Source organism: Bombus fervidus, chromosome 11, assembly GCF_041682495.2.
Source record: "Bombus fervidus isolate BK054 chromosome 11, iyBomFerv1, whole genome shotgun sequence".
Classification (NCBI taxonomy): domain Eukaryota; kingdom Metazoa; phylum Arthropoda; class Insecta; order Hymenoptera; family Apidae; genus Bombus; species Bombus fervidus.
In genome coordinates, this window is record NC_091527.1 from 11,880,045 (window position 1) to 11,898,581 (window position 18,537).

At 39.7% G+C, this 18,537-nt stretch overlaps 1 protein-coding gene across 3 annotated transcripts in view; it reads right to left on the reverse strand.

Moving 5' to 3' along the window:
* Positions 1-10,002: 10,002 nt before the first annotated feature.
* LOC139991863 (neural cell adhesion molecule 1) overlaps positions 10,003-18,537 on the reverse strand; it is a 75,450-nt gene continuing 66,915 nt past the window's right edge. For all 3 annotated transcript variants that reach the window (XM_072012226.1, XM_072012225.1, XM_072012232.1), the window contains 4 exons: positions 17,966-18,259; positions 17,028-17,417; positions 15,341-15,658; positions 10,003-10,844 (listed from right to left, as the gene is read on the reverse strand). In XM_072012226.1, the coding sequence (XP_071868327.1) occupies positions 10,303-10,844; positions 15,341-15,658; positions 17,028-17,417; positions 17,966-18,259 (1,544 nt within the window). In that variant the 3' untranslated portion in view covers positions 10,003-10,302. The remainder of the gene's footprint in view (positions 10,845-15,340; positions 15,659-17,027; positions 17,418-17,965; positions 18,260-18,537) is intronic.

Here is an 18,537-nt window from a genome sequence, read left to right on the forward strand (position 1 = left end):
AAAGGAACTATAATTGTTCGTAATTAAAACATATCGCGTGAAATAATTTGGAAGATGGCATAAAATTTTACGCCTTAATACGTGTGTCCGAACAGCATACCGTTGATTTGTAACCAGCTTCGGAACGATCGTGATACGAGTACCGAGACTAAAATAATCGATGCGCACAAAAGTAATGGAATTATTGCGGCTACCGTTTCTTCGGTATTATCAAACTAATTTCAATTTCTAAGGAATTACTTTGTGTGCTATTAGAGAAATTATAGCTACAGATGGAATACAACTGCATACGACGTGTTATTATTTTTCTTATATTCCGCTTACGTTACAATTTACTACTCGCAGTGTGTTACAATTTTTCCAAAATGAATAAATAAGTTAATAAACGAGTAAATGAGTAAGAATAAAAGATCGTACGGAAGAAAGAAATTCACAATTTTTGCGATTTCTAATTACATTCAATTTTTTATCGAATAGAGAGCATCGTCTCCATAGTACGTGCATAGTCTATGTATATCGTAGTAAGAGCGACGCTGTGGATCGTTTACTAAACCTATTTGTACAAGTAAATAGACAGGATAATAGTGCATCTATTAATGTCGCTATAATTTCGCGTTACAAGTTCCGATCCGCATTTGGCGCATCGATTTCAATTTTCGATTGTGAAATTATTTCAAATAATTGACATCTTTGGTCGAATTTTTTCGTGCCGTTGATTTAACCAAATCTCGTTATCGTTGCTCGATAAAACCACCCGTTAATTTTCAAACGTGTAAGAACGATTTTATCGATACTCCGCTTATATTTACGCTTTACGTTTTAGAATGTCAGAAAAGTTATGTCTCTGTTGCTAGATAATAATTTCAGAAATAAATGTTTCGTTTCGTGCACGAAGCACGAATACGTACGTAGCGATGAACAACGTTTTCAAAAAACGAGACGATATTTAGAAAATGAACTTTATTTCCTTTCGATAGATCTGGAAGTTGCAAGTCCTGAAAATATGCAAAATTGCGATTCGCGCGTAGGACACGAAATTGAAATTTGAGATACGCGTATGTCATAGAATGTTTATCGTACGTTATATAGTATTAAAATCGTAGTCACGTAAAAGTTTCTATTTGTCGACGTAACGTTGCATCTTAGTGGAAACTAAGGAGATACAATTTTTCCTGCAAGTATTCGCGTATACAGGACTAAAAGTCTCGAGCACGAGGATTACGGTCCAGTAAAATAAATGTAAAATGCATTCATGATATGTTCAAGTGTAACCTTAAAAGTATGTCTATTGCCCAGCGTATATATTATCCCTGTTTGCCTCTTTTTCTTTTCTTTCGAGTTGCGTTCATATTTTGAAAAGCGCGCACGGTACCTGTGTTTCAAAATTCCACCAAAAAGGGAATAAGCGAGAAAGGATGGCGAATAAATTAAAATCGCTTCGCTACGCGCGTGTCTTTAAATTGTACGTCTTTGTTAAATGTTAAATTAAACGCGGAATAAAGAAGTATAATGTTTCGTTTAAAAAGAAATGTTATATAACTAGGTTCGCTTAAGGAAGAATTATGTTATTTGCGGTACCATAGTTAGCCGACTGTATTCTCGTGCGAAGGACCTCTTTTACTCTAATACGTACGATTAACATAAACGTGACGAAAAAAATAAAATAACAAAAATTACGTCGCGGTTAAACGCGATCGCAGAATCATATCGTCGTAAGTTTATTCTGTCAGTCGATGTTGTTTCTAGTTTTGAAAAAGTTTCCTCTTTATTTAAAAAATATAAAAAGATACGAATCGATAAAAACTTACTGAAACGAAAGAATTTTAAATACATGTTTATAAGTTTAAGAATATCGGTAATTCACAATCCCGAACTCGTACTGCTCGCTTTGGCAAAGTTTTTCTCCGAAATTACATAGAATTCTTCTCGTTAGGTTGAATTCTAACATGGTAGTCTACTGCACACTGTACGATAGTAAATTCTTTACTTGCCTCGTATATATAAATCTTCTAAACCCAATAAACGCATTAATAAATATAAAATATTTGGCTACCATATTACGTAGTATACCAAAGACGTTCGAAATCCTTCGAGATATTCAGATGATGGAACAATATTTGATTAACACCGAAGATATAGCTGTTCTATTTTAAAAACCCTGCCGTGTTTCCTGTTTTTCTTTTCCTCACGGACCGGCAATTTGCTCTCATTACTTCGAACAACCAAAGTTGCGGAGAATAAATCGCACGTAGTAGTCGCGTAGCCAACGTAAAACACGGAGCGAAAGCGTCCAATAAATTGCGAAACGAACAGTCAGTGTCAGACCGTGAAGAGCTCTTTTGAGTTGCTTCTACAAAGCGTTTAATACGAAACGCGGCAGGGCGTAGAAAAACCGCTACTCCATTACACTCTTTGAATCCGCCGTAATTATCTTACATCGCTATGTAAATCGCTGTGGATAGCTGGTAAAATTCCGTAACACGAAGTAGGCTGAAACACGAGGACAAGAACGTTCTTAGTCGATCGTCGAAAATGCAAAAATTCTCTTGTTTCGTCCGCGGCACTTTTCCTTAGTTCGCTTCAACTGTGAAAAAAATATGAAACGTCGTATCGAAGGAGCAAACTTTCCACAAGAAGAATTGAATTTTGGTCAACTGGAATTTGCTTCGAAGTAAAATTGTCGTCGTGCTTCGTAAATCTTTTCGTTCAAACGCACAAACACGGGAACACGTTCGTCGAATCTATCAATTTTCATATTTCTTCGCGTTGCGCGCATTTTGCAAATTTTTGAATCTTTAAATTTCGCATAAATGCGCGAACGCTCCAGTGCAGCGACGATACACGCTGGCATAAATCTTTTCGCTGAATTAACTTTCCGAAGATTACTCGCTCATAAGAGATATCGGTTTGCTGGAAAATATCCAGACAAATTGCCGCGAAAGAAGACGAAGGCACGATGTTATAAAATTTTACGATATCTCCGATATTCCCGATTTGGAAAGTCGGTGCCACGCCACGGTCCTCACGAGGCGTTCAACCTCGGCAATACACTTTTTCGCTCGTCGACGTCGAAGTTTATTTGGTCGGAGAAAGAAAGTTTTCCCCTGTGCATCCTTGCCCTTTCTTCTCTGACCACTCTTTCTCGGTTGATACAAATCCTTGCGAACCGAGTAGAGAGAAGTTTCGAATCGAGCTGCGTCGATGAAGAGATAAATCTCCTTCGAGCATGACGTAACCGTGCAACGCGCGGAATTTACGAGCGTGATGGGTCGAAAACGTTGCCCTTTGAAATTTTGATGAGGATCGGTGAGTCCCTGTTGCCTCGGAAACCATCAGGAATTTCTGAGCGCGAAATGAGATTGAAGGATGAGTGTACACGGTGCTCTTTGGCCGGTGTGAAATCACTCTTATCGTTAGAGTGATTCTGAATAAACAATGTTCTATAAATTTTTGTTTGCCAAACTATTAACCTTGAGGGCAGACTTGCTTCGGTTTTCCTTCGCAACGTTCCAACTTTGCGAAAAATATTTATTTCTAATCTAGAAGCTGCTTCCGCTTTTATAGCTTTCGAGCTTGCGATATTCCTTCTCCTGCAATGTTTATTATCGCGTATCGTCCGTCGATCTTCGTGTATACCTACTCGTTTTGGTTATTACATTATTACGATGAAACATTTAATCGAACGTCGTATAACAATGTGACTCGTCGTAGCAATAATTTTCAGGGATTTCATATCTACGAATTGGAACAAAAGAGAAAAAATATGTATAAGTATTATAAAATAAACGGTTACTTTTAAGTTTTCTATTATAAAACTTAATCGGAGAAATATTATCGAAAACGGGAAGAATTCAGACATTCAGAGACAAAAGCTGTCCATGTTATTCGATGAAATGTAAATTTCGTTAAAATAAATGACCCTCGAAAATTTCTCGAATTTACCTACGAATTTTCCAGACAAACCAATATAACGTCACCGCGTGCAACAAAATCGATACATTTCTAAGCTTCGAACGAAAAGAAAGAAATACGTTCAAGTTTAAACAACAGAAAATTGAACATCGCGCTCTCGTGGCTGAAAGAAACGGCTACAACAGAACGATCTTAATATTTTCAAGAAAAGCAGAAGTTACTTCGCGATATGTCGCGCTGTATCGAAGCGATTTTTATTCGACAACATTTTTCCTCATCAGCAGAAAGATACACAGAGATACATAGCGGTAAATTTCAGATACTGTTGCCGAAGTACGATATTCCGCGAAGTAAAAAGGATCGACTTTGCTCCGCGAAATTTTTCATATCGCGTTACACGCTAAGCAACGTGATTCTCTGCTGTAAAAACACACGATAAAAGCGCGGATATCATGGCGGAATAATATCCCGATGTTTCTAATTTGCAAGTGCATGCAAAATTCGTTCTAGGCCTTTGGCGAGCTTGCTTCCGTTTCATGGTGATGGATATCGAACATGAATTACAGTTAACGAGAACTTACACTTCGATCGTATTGCGAGTTTGTTGGCCTGTGAGCAGCAGCGAGTTGTAAATTTAAATATTCGAAATACAACTTTACCGAACGTGTTCCTCGCAATTTCGTTTTACGTTTTACGAGCTCTGAAGGAATATTTGAACTACTTCAATTCTTAATTAAAGGAAACGTCAGCTAGGTATTTCATATTTTATAGTTAACATATTATGTTGTTATTTCTATATTCAGAGATAGGATCACAATAGTTATTATTTTATATTCGATAAAGCGCCCTTATGATATTCAACACTGAATCATCGATCGTGCACTTTTTTTTTTTTTTTTTTGTTTTTAGATTATCTTCTGCGCTCCTCGATATTATTACTATTAATAATATTTTCAATAAAAATAACTGATTATTGAACCTGGGCCCATAACGTTTTGTTATCGTAGGAATAGTTTGATGGAACCTAAAGCGTTCTGTTTCGATTGTATTAAAATATCGTGAATTGTTAACATATAAGTAATAAACTGTTTAAATTCTTTTACTTTTAATACAACGTTGCGCGAAACTTATCACGCGAAAGTAACATCTCGACGATTCGTAAACAACGTTCGACCACCATATTCGACGCTTTGGATCAGCAGGACATCCGTGCAACAACAGCTTGGCTCGTTATAATCTAATGACCATAATCAAGACGTCATCCCCGATGCGACCGCCGAGGCAGAAGCGAATCGCTCGGTACTGCTTTATAATTAAATTTTTAATGCGGATATTAGTCTTCCGCCGCGATGGACGACGCGTAGGATCTACGGGGCGCAAAAAGGAGAAGGCGACGACACGGAAACGAAGATAAAACCAGGCGAACAGCCCGGTGGTCTGGTCCCGCTTTCTCTACTCCCCCTTCCTTCTCCTTTCTTATTAAATTTCCAAATCAACGACCGCGAAATATCTCGACCGTCCGGCACAGTTCTCGTGTTTCCTTTCGCCTATTGTCCAAACGCCATTTGTACCCTAGTCACGGTAAGTTACACTTTCAAAGTACCTCGAACGAATTTCAATTCACAATTCCAGAACACGAATTGGGAAGTACAGAAACAGAGTCAAATATATGTCGGATCATCTTTGGAAAACGGGGCGTGCGATGAGTCTTGCTGCGAGTTGTCCATAGTTGTCTTATACCGGATGATGTTTGTTTATGGGAATGTATTACAAAAGTTAACAAGCGATATCGATGATCGAGCGATCGAGATGTCTACGACGATGAATTTAGCTTCGATAACGAATACACGGTCAACGGGACGACGATCGCGATTAGGAACTCGATTTACGTGTTCACTGGGCTAGTCGAACCTATCGGATTGCCCCTCGGTCCAAGCGGAACTGCCCTTATATACTCCTCTCCGTATTCCTCGGGTCAATCCCTGTTTTTAAGGAGAGTTATTTAATCACTTTATACCTCTGTTAGGTACACGTCCCTCCCGCGATCGCGGCTACGTTCAGTGACCCATTATGTCACTTCGAGCCCGAGCCCACTGTCACAAATCTCGGACAATCGTAATTGACTCGACTCATAAACAGCTATTTCTCAGTTTTATCGTTTAAGTACGACTATAATAAAAAGTCTGGACCAAAGTATCGGGGACCTTCCCATGTATTCCGAAAGAAAGGCTCCGGCGTCCCTTCATCTCCGACACATATATCTACAACGACATTGTACACATGACAGAGTAATGTAAAACTATAGAAAGCTTCGTACGTGACATAAACAATTTAAAAAAATTTACTCATCCTATATCTATCTGTAATTTTCCTCCTAACATTCACACTTCGATGGTTCTTGATCGAAGTACGAAATTAAAATCAAGAGACGCGTATACGATGGAATGATTCGTGCGATTAGAATAACTTGTATTCATTTAGGGGCGGATGAAACTACCCTAACAAGAAATTAAATCGAATAAGTCACATTTCAAAAATAGCTCTTAAAGTTTACGAGTACTCGTCTTCTAACTCTATGTATTACGATCTAACGTTACCAAATATAATACAACATGATATAACGTTTCTTAGTCTCCAGTCCATTTTGTATGCGCGTATATGGCAAGAAAGTTTCACGGAGTTTCGTCGACTAATCGCGAAAATCGTTCTCTCGAAAAGAAAATACGCGTCTTGTGTTCTCGGCGAGGACGGACAAAATTTACGAGACGCCCAAACGTTAAGGCGTCCGTCATAAATTTTGGAAGGAGCACGAAAGAACCGGCCGCCGTATCAGCGTCTCGGTTCGCGCTGAAAATACTGTCACGAGTCGGTGATAAGCACATAGGTTATAAAGTTGGCCAGTTACTCGCGGAGATCCAGGAATATCTCGCGAGGGCGATAGTTGGATATACAGGATGTTTGAGTTATTGACATCTGATGTCTTCTTCCGATCGGGCCATATATAAAACATCGAAGAACAAAGGGAATTCTCTCGTTTCACGAGGGAAACGTATCCTGAGAGAAATTCTAGAATTTTGGATCCATAGCTTGTTCCAATTTCGTCTAACATTTTCTCGCGTCGGTCGGCCAAAGTTTATCTATCGATCTATTTCTGGTGCAACAAATGGCGAGGTACGAAAGAATGAATTTAGAATATTTCAACCTAAAAATAGAATAATTAAATATTCGGTCGCTGTGGAACCTGAAGCGTCCGAGGATTTTATCCGAATGTTCTATTATACGATCACTAATGGAAAAAAAGAGGAATCGTATCGAATCTTATAGATATTCGTGTATCGTGAAAACTAGTATATTGTAAATTTGCCACTTTCATATTCAGAATATTATTTATTATAACGCAAGCACTGATTCAATCCATCTTGAGAAATTTATCAAAATTTCACGATCGATGGCTGTGACTTTTTCTTGTCGGTGTATAAGATTGATAATACTAAATAAATAAATAACAAATTAATAATAAATAAGTAAATACATCGAGGATCATACTTTATTTGGAACTTGCTTCGCAATGATAAATTGGTAGAGGAAAATTTAAAATAAAGTTACAACAGAAAGCAAAGTTAAAAATAAAACAAATTGCGTTAAATGAGTTTCATAAACTGTTAGGATGATCGATCGTTTCGTCCCAACAGAGCGTGCAGTTACGCTGTAAAAATTTCGAACGTGGTATCTGTTTGCCAGCGAAATTAATAAGTTGAAAGAAACGAAACGGGAAAAAAGTCATTATTTTCATGCTTTACGTAAGAGAATCGCCGACGAAACAAAGAGAAACGAACAAACGATTTCTCGAATATCCGTATAGAAAACATAGATCGCGCATATTCTGTGTTTAATCGTGTATTTGCTATCGCGAAAAGTTAATTAATCCCATCAGCTCGATTCGCGTTGTTGACAAAGCAACGTCCTAGTTGAAAGTTCTTTCTATGAAATCTAGGAACGTCCTTCGCAATTTTTATCCTTATTCGTTACATTTTCATCGTAATGCCGCTAACGATAAGTCGTAGGGTACGGTCAACTGACGCGTGTCCGCGGAAGGAATACATTACCGGTAGTTTATTTCCAGGTAGCGTGAAACGAGATTCGCTAGGAGCAGCCTTGTCCTAACGATGTGATTTATCGTTGGCCATCGTCGTCTAGATCTCCGTTGCGATGTCAAGCCACGTGTGCAGTGAAATCTGTGCTGCATGAATCGCGTGTACGCGATGGTATACGTTAAACGAGCCGCTGGAAGAGATCTCTAGATCCGCGGCAAGGGATAAGCGGCTTACTGAAATATCAGCCGGTCCAGCAAATCGCTGCCTATGCGTCCAGAATCAGTCAACGATATTCCAAACGTCGAAGAGTTAATGGAAGAGAAACAGTCTGCTGTCAAACTGGAATTGCAGTTGGAATTTATGTAAAGCCGTATTCGTTGTGATTTCGCGGAGAGCGCGATTCGATGTCCTCCGTGTCGTGTCCAGAGTTAGGAAACGACGCAACGCTTCAAATATGTCGCTTTTTTTTGGAACAGATAGATCAAAAAGTACTAGGAATCGATCGTACGGTAAAACGAAGAGTAACCAATTGCGAATCCGACTGTAGTTAGTTTTTATCTGTGCCGTGTATCGACTAACGTCGATCACTGTATATTCGTGTTTGTGAAATTTAAAAAATTGCACGTCATCGATAAAGATAGAGCTGATTTTCGTATTTGATATTTCCAGATTACGCACAAAGTTAATTATAGACAATTACGCTAGAACCATCGATCGGTTTCTCTTAGTTCTCGAGTAATTACTTGTGCCATTGTCGATGTTAGTAACGTCTTTAATCGTTAGTTAATCGACAAGAGTCGAATTACAAGGAACGTGACAAAAAATATTGAGTGACATTTTCTATGAGAAAAGCTGTTCGGTAAAGCAACGTAGCGAAATAAATCCAATTTTGTTAGAAGCCACGTACAATTAGTAATATTCCAGATTTCTACCGCAGTTTATCTACCAACAGAATCAACGAGAACCTGTTACTTACTTACGTTCCATCGTTGCTTCAACGTCACAGGGTATATTCTTGAGAAACCAAATTCTCCTTCCAAGTTATTAAACAACGAAGTTTATTATTCATATATACAAACGTTTACATGCTCGTTAAAAGGTTCGACCAATTGATTGACCAAGCATAAACGCGTTTGCCAGTGAAACGCGTTCATTCTCACACGATACACCAAATATTCATACGAAACAACGTTCAACACGAAAGCACGGTACCGACGCGACGCGACGCGACGACGGATATCGGGAATACGGGAAGCTTTCGACTGGGAGACGAACATTCAAGGAAGAAAAATTATTGTCTATGTACAAACGTCGTGACGAACCAGACACTGCATGATCGCCTGTTATTCTCTCCTTTTTACATTTATATTTACGATTAATTTAAATCTAGGTGAAAAATAAGAGTACGACCTTGACAGTTCAGGAGGGAATCTTAACGGTACTTATTGTCTATTTACAAACGTCGTTTACCATGCTTAACGTTTTTGGCATGAGTCAATCGTAGTTTCGCGATAGGATAGTAAACCGTGAGCCGCGTCCGTTCTTTCCTTCTTTCACGCGAATAAAACCTATTCAAAAGTATCCATCGAGTCTCAAGAACGATTCCGTTCTACGGTTATCTATAATTGGAACTTTATTTGCTTTTACGAAGAAAAATGTTGCGATCGGTTACCTGCATTTTCGTTGGAAAACCAGCAACTGCGTTAGGTTTTTGCGGAGTAACTGTCGCTTCCAATTCGAATTTCAACTTTGAAACACACATTTGTAATCAAAGGAATTAAACTCACCTGAAACGAAGAAAAATGATGTCAATTTTGCGCGTACTCGCTGTACCGTTACAAAGAGGATCTCGAAGAACCTTTAACGCGATCGTCGACAGATGATACGCGCAACGAAAGAGAACGTAAGTCCGCGTTTATCATGCTTCGGACAATGTACTCCTTGATACGATCTAACTGAAGAATCCGAAGCATTTCATACGTTACGAACTATACCATACGTATGTGTTAACAACATCCAAATCGTACGGTATTACACAGAGTTAAGTTAATTCTCGAAATTTACTCCAACACGCCCACTTTCTACCTTCTCCAAACGTGTATCTCATTCATTTCGAAAGCTACCTGTACGATCAAACGATAGGATGCAAATAAAAATCTCCCAAGCGAGTATCAGACGTCGAAACTCATATGCCGGAGGAAAATTCATCGGTGAGTATCGGAAAACGAGTCGCGGCTCGTCAATTTGGTCAGCATCAGTCGTGACGCCACGATCGTCGACAAACCACCAGGACCGCCTATATACAGCTCTCTTGGACGCGCGAACTTCTCGTGTAAATATCGTGACTACGATGGACTGGAAGCGTGCTGGGTCGCAACGGGCTCAGGCTCTTCTCCACCTTTTTCACGTAGCCGTTAGGATAGATCCACGAGTCCTTCGTATGCAAGACCGACGAGGGCGTCGGATAATCCAGCTCCTCCAAATGACGGAAATCTTTCGTTCTGTCCGACTTCGAAGTCTCGTAATTCGGTTCGAAGATATCGGGCCTCTTATCCATCTTGCTTGGAATCACGTCAGGATCGTCATCGGCCATGTCGTTGATCGTTTCTCCTTTAATCTCGTCGCTGGTCTCCTTATTCAACGGCGCTATAACCACTCTGTCGTCTTTGTTCCCGTAACGCACCACTTCGGTGTGAGTTTTCATCGATTGCATCGGATGGTTGCGGCGATACAGCGTCAAAGTTATGCCGACGATCAGAATGCACACGGCTGTTATCCCACCGGCGAAACACGCCACCAGAAGACTGTAGTCCATGCTGCCGTCGGAGGTTCCGCGATCTGCGGACAGAAGGAAACGTGACTCGCGTAAAAGGCAATCGTTAGGTGGACGATCGAACGTACGAGGCTTGGTCGAAAGCGAATCGAACGATGCGCTCGTTATCAGTGCTGCTAACGAGGCTGTTAAAAGCACCGACGACTGTTAACGCGCATCGCGTACAATCGGCCGGGTTTTCCCAACCAACGCTCTTCTTTCGGCGGATCGAGCACGGCGTATCGTCGTGGATTTTAAATTTACAGATCGATCACTCGGTAATTGAATTTCGTTATTGAATGGCAGCCAGCTTCGACGTTTCATCTCAACGCTACGCTTGCGCAATTAGAAATGTAATTTAAGACTCGTTCGACCAACTCCTATGGATTTTATGATAGAACCTCGACGATTTAATCAGCTGCTCTTCCCAAGAGTTTGCCGATCGAAATTCAAGTCGAAGCTTTGGCTCTTTTTATCTGCAAGTACACTTGCCTGGCTTCTTCTTAATCACGGTAGCTTGAACGCGAAGACGAATAGAGCTAAAATTGTTAAAATTCATTCTCTAAGCGTACAGCTAGATGGTGGTCGTTTCTTAAACTATCCTTTCTGATATTTGTACGATCCGTATTTGTTGTAACGAGTATGAATATAAATATACAGCTTGAAATATAGCATAATATATTTTTTCATAAGAAATAAAGAATAACAAAATTGCAGTTGCGGTCGATTCTATCGTCCGGTAAGATCCTGTAAGATCCTGTAAGATGAGATGTGAAAGGTCCAAGGATCGTTATGTAAAAAGTTGAAAAATTCGATTAGGACTGTTTTTCTTGCGAGCTCTCAATTACTACATTTATGTTTTCAGTAACTTTCGTAATACTTTATCAAATTTAAGAACGTACAAATATTCTGATTATTTATGGTAATCAACGATATTGTTTCGATGTCTTTGCAATAAATCATACGAATACGAATTGTTGAAGTGATCGATACTTCTGAGAAAACTCTACATCTGGTCTTCGGCTTTCACAAGGCGCCGATGTCGTCGATAGCGCATAGACAAAAGAATGCGTCGACGACAGACGATAAGCGGCACACGTGCGACGTCTTTTTTCGGCGTTCCTTTAGTCATAGGGTAACACTGCTAGCGTGAGGATCTGGACCAGCTTACATATATAGTCCTACTTGTATTTACACTTCTATATTAAATTATATTTTCTACCTTACAATCTATCCACACGTTTCTTTGTTCACACATCTAATAACCTCAACACGAATAAACATCATTTGTAGCAAGATCTCGTTTAACGCGGTTGATAATTGCGGACGGGACAAAATTTCATACAGAAATACATTTCATAAACATTAATCTAATATTACGTTCGACCAGTTACAAGCTCGAAAACACTGATGCCTCGCAACCAGAAAATAGAAATTTAATTTGTAATGTCGTCGTTTACATTTAATGGCAAGATATTCCGATACAAAACGCAGCCTCGCCAATTATCAAAATGAAAAGAACGGCATTCTCGGAATTCTTTTCGGAACAAGAGAACGAACGGAGGATTATTTTCGTTGAAACGAACATTCGAAGTCTTTCTTGGAAAAGCGCCTTAAGACATTTCCGGCAAACTTGGATGGCTAGTGGATCACGAGAGAAACGCGAAGAACTTCCGGTAACAAAGATCGAGAAGGAAATAGGAAAGCGGGGCCCACTGACGACGATGGTCGAGCTTTTTGACATTCCGAAAACGCTTCGGTTCGTTAGCCAACGAACGTTTCGAATGTGCACGTTCCTCCGTATGCACCTGTACGGATGTGTACATATTTATTCCGAAACAAACATATACCAAGATAATTTGATTTGTGTACGGCTAACGTTTACAGGCAATTTGCAATCAGAGCAAATACATCCTAATGCACCGGCTTAACTTTCAACGAAATTAGCGAAGAAAGGGAATGGCAATAGGAGAGATCGTCGTTACGTAAATACTTAGCTGAGATGGAACTGTTCCAGAAGGAATAATTTCGAAGTATCGGATTGAACAGAAAGAGTTCGTTTTCGTTTTATTTCGTACCATTTTATACGTATATTATTCTTGTACTTGCTGAATTTGTTAATCGATCGCATACACATTTTCACGAGAGTATATCGTGAGTGTTGCGTAAATCTTGAAATCTCGTTAAAGCTGTGACGAAACGCGAAAATCTAAAAACGGGTATAGACGTTACAATGAAATACAATACGTGTAAAATAAGATAATGCCGCTTATTCGTTCACGTTTACAAAAAATCATTATTAATCACGTTGACAAATTTTAATCCTGATACTCGTATTACTTATATTTCATATTACGCGGAATAACGAATATTAACGCAATGGAACTACGAAACTGCACATGATGAACTCTGAATAAAATTATTGCAAACAAAATATGTATGTACGTACTCCGGTAGAATCTTCGACTATGTAAATAATAATTAGGAAAATATCAAGAAATATCATCCGAATTTGTTTGCACGTATATCATTCTGTAACAATATCATAGAATTATTCTTCTGGTGGATTATATCGAATAGATCTAAATCTTCTTAATGTCTTGTATTATCTCGGTCCTTTCGTACATCTTGAAACGATGCAAAAGGTCGAGGTGCGTCAACTTTTTCAGTTTCATTGTTCACAGTACAATCTCAACATGATATGTATTAAAAGTTCATTTCACAAAAGTCACCACCTCGCATAATGTAAATTGTTTTTAACAGCACTTCCCCGCTTTCTAATATCCCTAATACCACATGTCGTATTGCAATATTTCTATTATCCTCAAACACCTTAGCTATTTCACACCCAGTTACTGTGGTTAGCATAACGCGTTTCCGTCTGGGATATTAGAATGCTATGCAAATGCTTCTACTGTTAAACGTAAACCAGATTGTACACATACGTACATACATATACATATAGGATGTCTAGACGATAGAACGTTCGAATAACGTGAATTCGGATAAGAGAAATAGGACCAGAACATAATAGTATAGATGAACATTTTTTTAATTGAATGGAAAATGGATCCTACGTTCTGTTCGTAAGTAGGTTGGACGTTTTGGTCGACGTATTAATTAACGATACACCAAACAACCAACAGTGTATTCTCATCGGGGATTGACCGAGGTATCCATAGGGTGAATGAAAAAATGTAACGCACAAACGAAAGCAACGCCGTACCTCGTCGAATAAACCAGACGAACCAAAGCAATACAAAACGAATTCATTTCGTTCAGAGCAAACATTCGCATTTATAAAAGCACCAACCTGCGGTTCTTAACGGGACGCATTACGAGGAAATGACATGGACTCGGCGAAACTGGTTGAAACGGATCCGAAGAGGTTCGCAAAGGTTGACGACAGGGTTGGAGGTTCGAGGCGGTCCAGACCAGCTTCGCATTATCAGTAGAACGTATACAGGCTGAGATCCGAGATGAGCTCGTGTTGCGAACGTGCCTGTCCACGTACACACCATTATACGTGCATGTAGAGGAACGAATACCTATCCAAGAAGAGCGGGGAACGTTTGCGCACACAAGCCGAGATGGTCCACGGACCGAGATGAATAAACCATGAGGATGGAAATTAAAGGCGATAAATGCGCCTCGAATGAGACAGCAGCGAGGAAAGGGACTCGCTCTTTATGGGATTTTAATTCAACCTCCGCGGGGAAGGAGGATACGAAGAAACGTGTCGTACGGAGAGGAAAAGGCGACTCCGGCCAAAGAGAGCTTGAAATGATCGCGGATACGCGTGTAATTGCGCTCGTGAAACGCACGGACCAAGCTCGCAATGCGATGCTACGGCCCGTTCAACTCGTGATACAATTCCGGCTAATTGAGAGACGTGACAAATGTCACGAACGCGTATCCTCTTGCCAAAGGACCTCGTTCGTGTTCATCGTTTCTGTAGCCCAGGCTGAATATGATCTTAACGTTCGCCCTTCGGTTTTCCAGTGGTTTTCACGAGCTAAGATGAAAACGAATTCGTTCACTTTAGTAAGTTACGTATAATTGCTCGAGTAACTGGATATTGCTGCGGCTAACACGATATTATCGATCGTGTCTGTTTGCGTTTGGAGATACGCGTTAATTGTGTTCCATAATATCGTCATTTATAATATCATCGAATCGATGAAGAGAGCGTGTGTTCGCGAATTTTTCATTTTACTCGTATTCAGCGAATACATCAAGCTACATGATATTCGTAAATTAGGAGATTAATGTACTTACATGCTAGGAACTGAGTTGAAAATGATTCTAATATTATAGATAATATAATAGCGTGTTGTACATTTTCTATTTATTTGATTAGAAACCTGCCTTTTCTATCATAATGTGTTTCATAATGTGAAATACCAAATAAAGTAGCAAATTCACATTTTCCAGTAAACGTGTAACCAGCAAGGGTCTGAATACTTATACATCCTGCACACTTTTGACGTTAATAAGGAAGGAAAACATTCGTAGAACTTACCGGTGGTGTACATAGCGACTGCTTTGAGCGTGACTGGTTCGAGAACTACAGGATCGCTTCGACCCTTTGCGTTGACAGCGTAAAGATGAAGCCTATATTTACGACCGGTCTCTAAACCAGGAACCTCAAAAACCGGACCGGACGAGCTGGATCTCTCTGTGTGGTTTAGGTAAAAGGTATTGAAGTGATAAACGTTCTCCTCGCTATACACCTCCAGCTCGTAATTAGTTATGGGCAAACCGCCGTCAAATCCCTCCGAGCATCTGACGATCAACCAATCCGCATCCCTCGATTCGGTGGCTTTGAAATCCTCCTGACCTATTTCATGGAAAAATGTGGTGAATGGTTTCGAGAAGGATGTCCGTGCTGTTATATGTGAGAGAAAAAGAAAATTCAGAAAATCGAGGGTAGACAGTACTTGCCACATAAAAGAGAAAGCTCTTAACGAATATGAGTCGAAAAATTAATACTTTTAAAGATATAAATAATTTGTCGTCTAAACCGAGTGGCTTGCTCGCTTTGGAAATTATCATGCTGCGTAAAAGCAACGAATAATGTCTAAATTTGAAATAATCTATTTGTACTATACTGTATTTAATTATTTACCTATTTAAATATTCAAGTATCTATTTAATTGTATATTTAGATTAGAAAACTATTCAACATCTTTGGAACGAATAAAGTTACAAATGATTAGAAAATTTCCATAATCAAGATAGAAAAATTACTATTTTCCATGTGTGTTTATGCGGTTTTTGACTGTGTACTTGTACAATGGTATTATTATGTAATTATTATTATTTATCATACTGACGTTATCTTGTAACGAAGAACGTGGATGAAACAAATCCTTTTGCAAAAAAAAAAGAAAAAGGATTGCATGCAAAAACGCTGTGACTCATAGTTTCATTTCGCCTGATATGTCTACGTTATAACGCTACACATGTATGTACACCTCTTTTCATAGGTACGAGGCTACTTCCTGATCTTACATAATGCGTGATAATTAGCTCAAGGTACTAAGGAAACGATAAATCGGGCAAAATTTTGTATTCACGCAAGATAAAGCTCTAGAGCGCTGTAAAAATGTGTAAAAGCTATTTACAAGAATTACGACAAGAATTATTCGTTAAACAATCTCCTGACCTAAATAGCATAAAATAACGCAGCATTTAATTAGATAGTCTACCTAAAATCTGAATCTGAGTTGCGATACGACTGTAACAACAAGCGCAATAGAAAGCTTAGTAATAAACTGCTTCAACGACTTAAGAGCTATAATCTACATCGAAGAGAAAAAAAATACTTGGTTGCGAAATAACGAGCTGACAGGACTGAACGTAAAACGAGGAAAAGTAGCCTAACAACGTTTAACGCGTCTCCTCGGCGAAGCAAGGCCAAACAGCGTCAACTTCCCCATCTCCAGTGTCGCTTTCCTGTAACGAAAAACCGAGCAGCCCTTCGAAACGTACGGCAATCGATCCCCAAAGGGGTTGCCTAATTTTACGATCGTTTTCACGCACGACCGAACATCTTGTCTCTTGTCGAGGGAACGCCGGAAAACAAGCTGTTGAACATAGCATACGAAGCTATCGAGTGCGAGCTAGTATCCTCCTATATGACGGGCGTACGTAATAGCATAGTTAGCGGCGTTTAGGTCGAAACGAGGGGTTCCAGTGTCGCTTACCCATTCGATACGCGTACGGACCGGTCGACTGGAGGGCCGTGCAATTCTGAAGGGGATAGGGTTTGCCGGCGACGATGATCTGAAAAAGACAGGGCGTCTTTTGCACCCCTATCCGGTTTTTCGCCCAGCAGGCAACCGTGCCATAGTCCATGTCGTTTGCCGGAGTATAGTTCAACCTGGATCCATGCCAGTGGCTAGTGATGAGGCTGAGCGGCTTCACTTGCGTGAATCTGTTGGCCGGCACGTTCATCAGCTCGCCGGAATTGTTGAAGGTCCAGTGGAAAGTGATGGGCGGCGGTTTCGACTGCACGCCACATACCAGCGAGATCGTCTCGTGCTTCAAGGCGCCGACAACTTGGGTAGACGAGCCGTCCTTGCAAACAGGCGCGTCTGAAAATCAGATCGGACACACCTCCGATATATCGTGGTCAACGCGAATTCGAAACCCTAACCGAATTACGAGCTCTCATCATAAAGTCCATCTACCATGGCGAATATAGAAATAAGTGAGAAATTAGAAATCTTGTAGCAAAATTTTTATTTCATTTACCGCGTGATTATTACTCGAAATAGAAACGTGGAAATTATTCCGTAGTTACGGTGCTTTAAAGTACGAGAAGTGTACGATTTTTAAATCTTTTAAAAGATTGGGAGGAAATATTCGTATTACGATGATCCGGATAGCTTAATTGGTAAAAAACACCCTCCCGGAAAAACATAATAAATAAAAAAATCATTCCTCTTTTCTACTTACTATACTTATATTTTATGATAAAACTGTTTTCATTTCGTTATATTATTGCTCGATTAAAAAATAAACGCGATACGTATATTGAATTCATCCCGTCTTTTCTACTGATTTTTCACCGAATACCTGATTTTCACGTATTTAGAGGGTTAATCGATTAGAAAAAAAAAAAATGTAAAAATTTACTCACACATTATGTCCAACGTTACCGGTCTGCTGGTAGATTTCCCCTCGACATTGACTGCCATGCAAGAATATTCGCCGGCGGAATTTCTAGTCACGCTTCGCAAAACCAAAGATTGTCCGCTGGGAAGAAAAATTCTAGCAGTCGAGTTCTGATGCAGCTCCTTGCCGTCTTTGTACCATGCCAGCTTGTACGCTTTGGGATTCGCCTGAACGTCGCATTCGAAGTAGACGTCATCGCCCTCGTTTATGTCGTTTGCCTTCAAACTCAAACCCAGCTTGATCGTCACTATTGGTGCATCTGGGAATTTTATGCGCGATAAATCAATGTAAGAGTACCATTATGGACAATTCCTACTAGTATACTAGACACACCTACTAGTATCGATAAATCTTTCTTCCTATCTCTCTCGTATTTCATATTTCTTGTTGTAAAATACACCAATTGGAACAAATGACATGGGATAAGATTTCAATTTATATCAGAGTTGGAAACGTAAATCGTAAGTGAGAATAGAAAGGTTCGTCGACTGATCCGTTGATACCATTATAGTTCCAATGTAAAACACTATCGTTTAT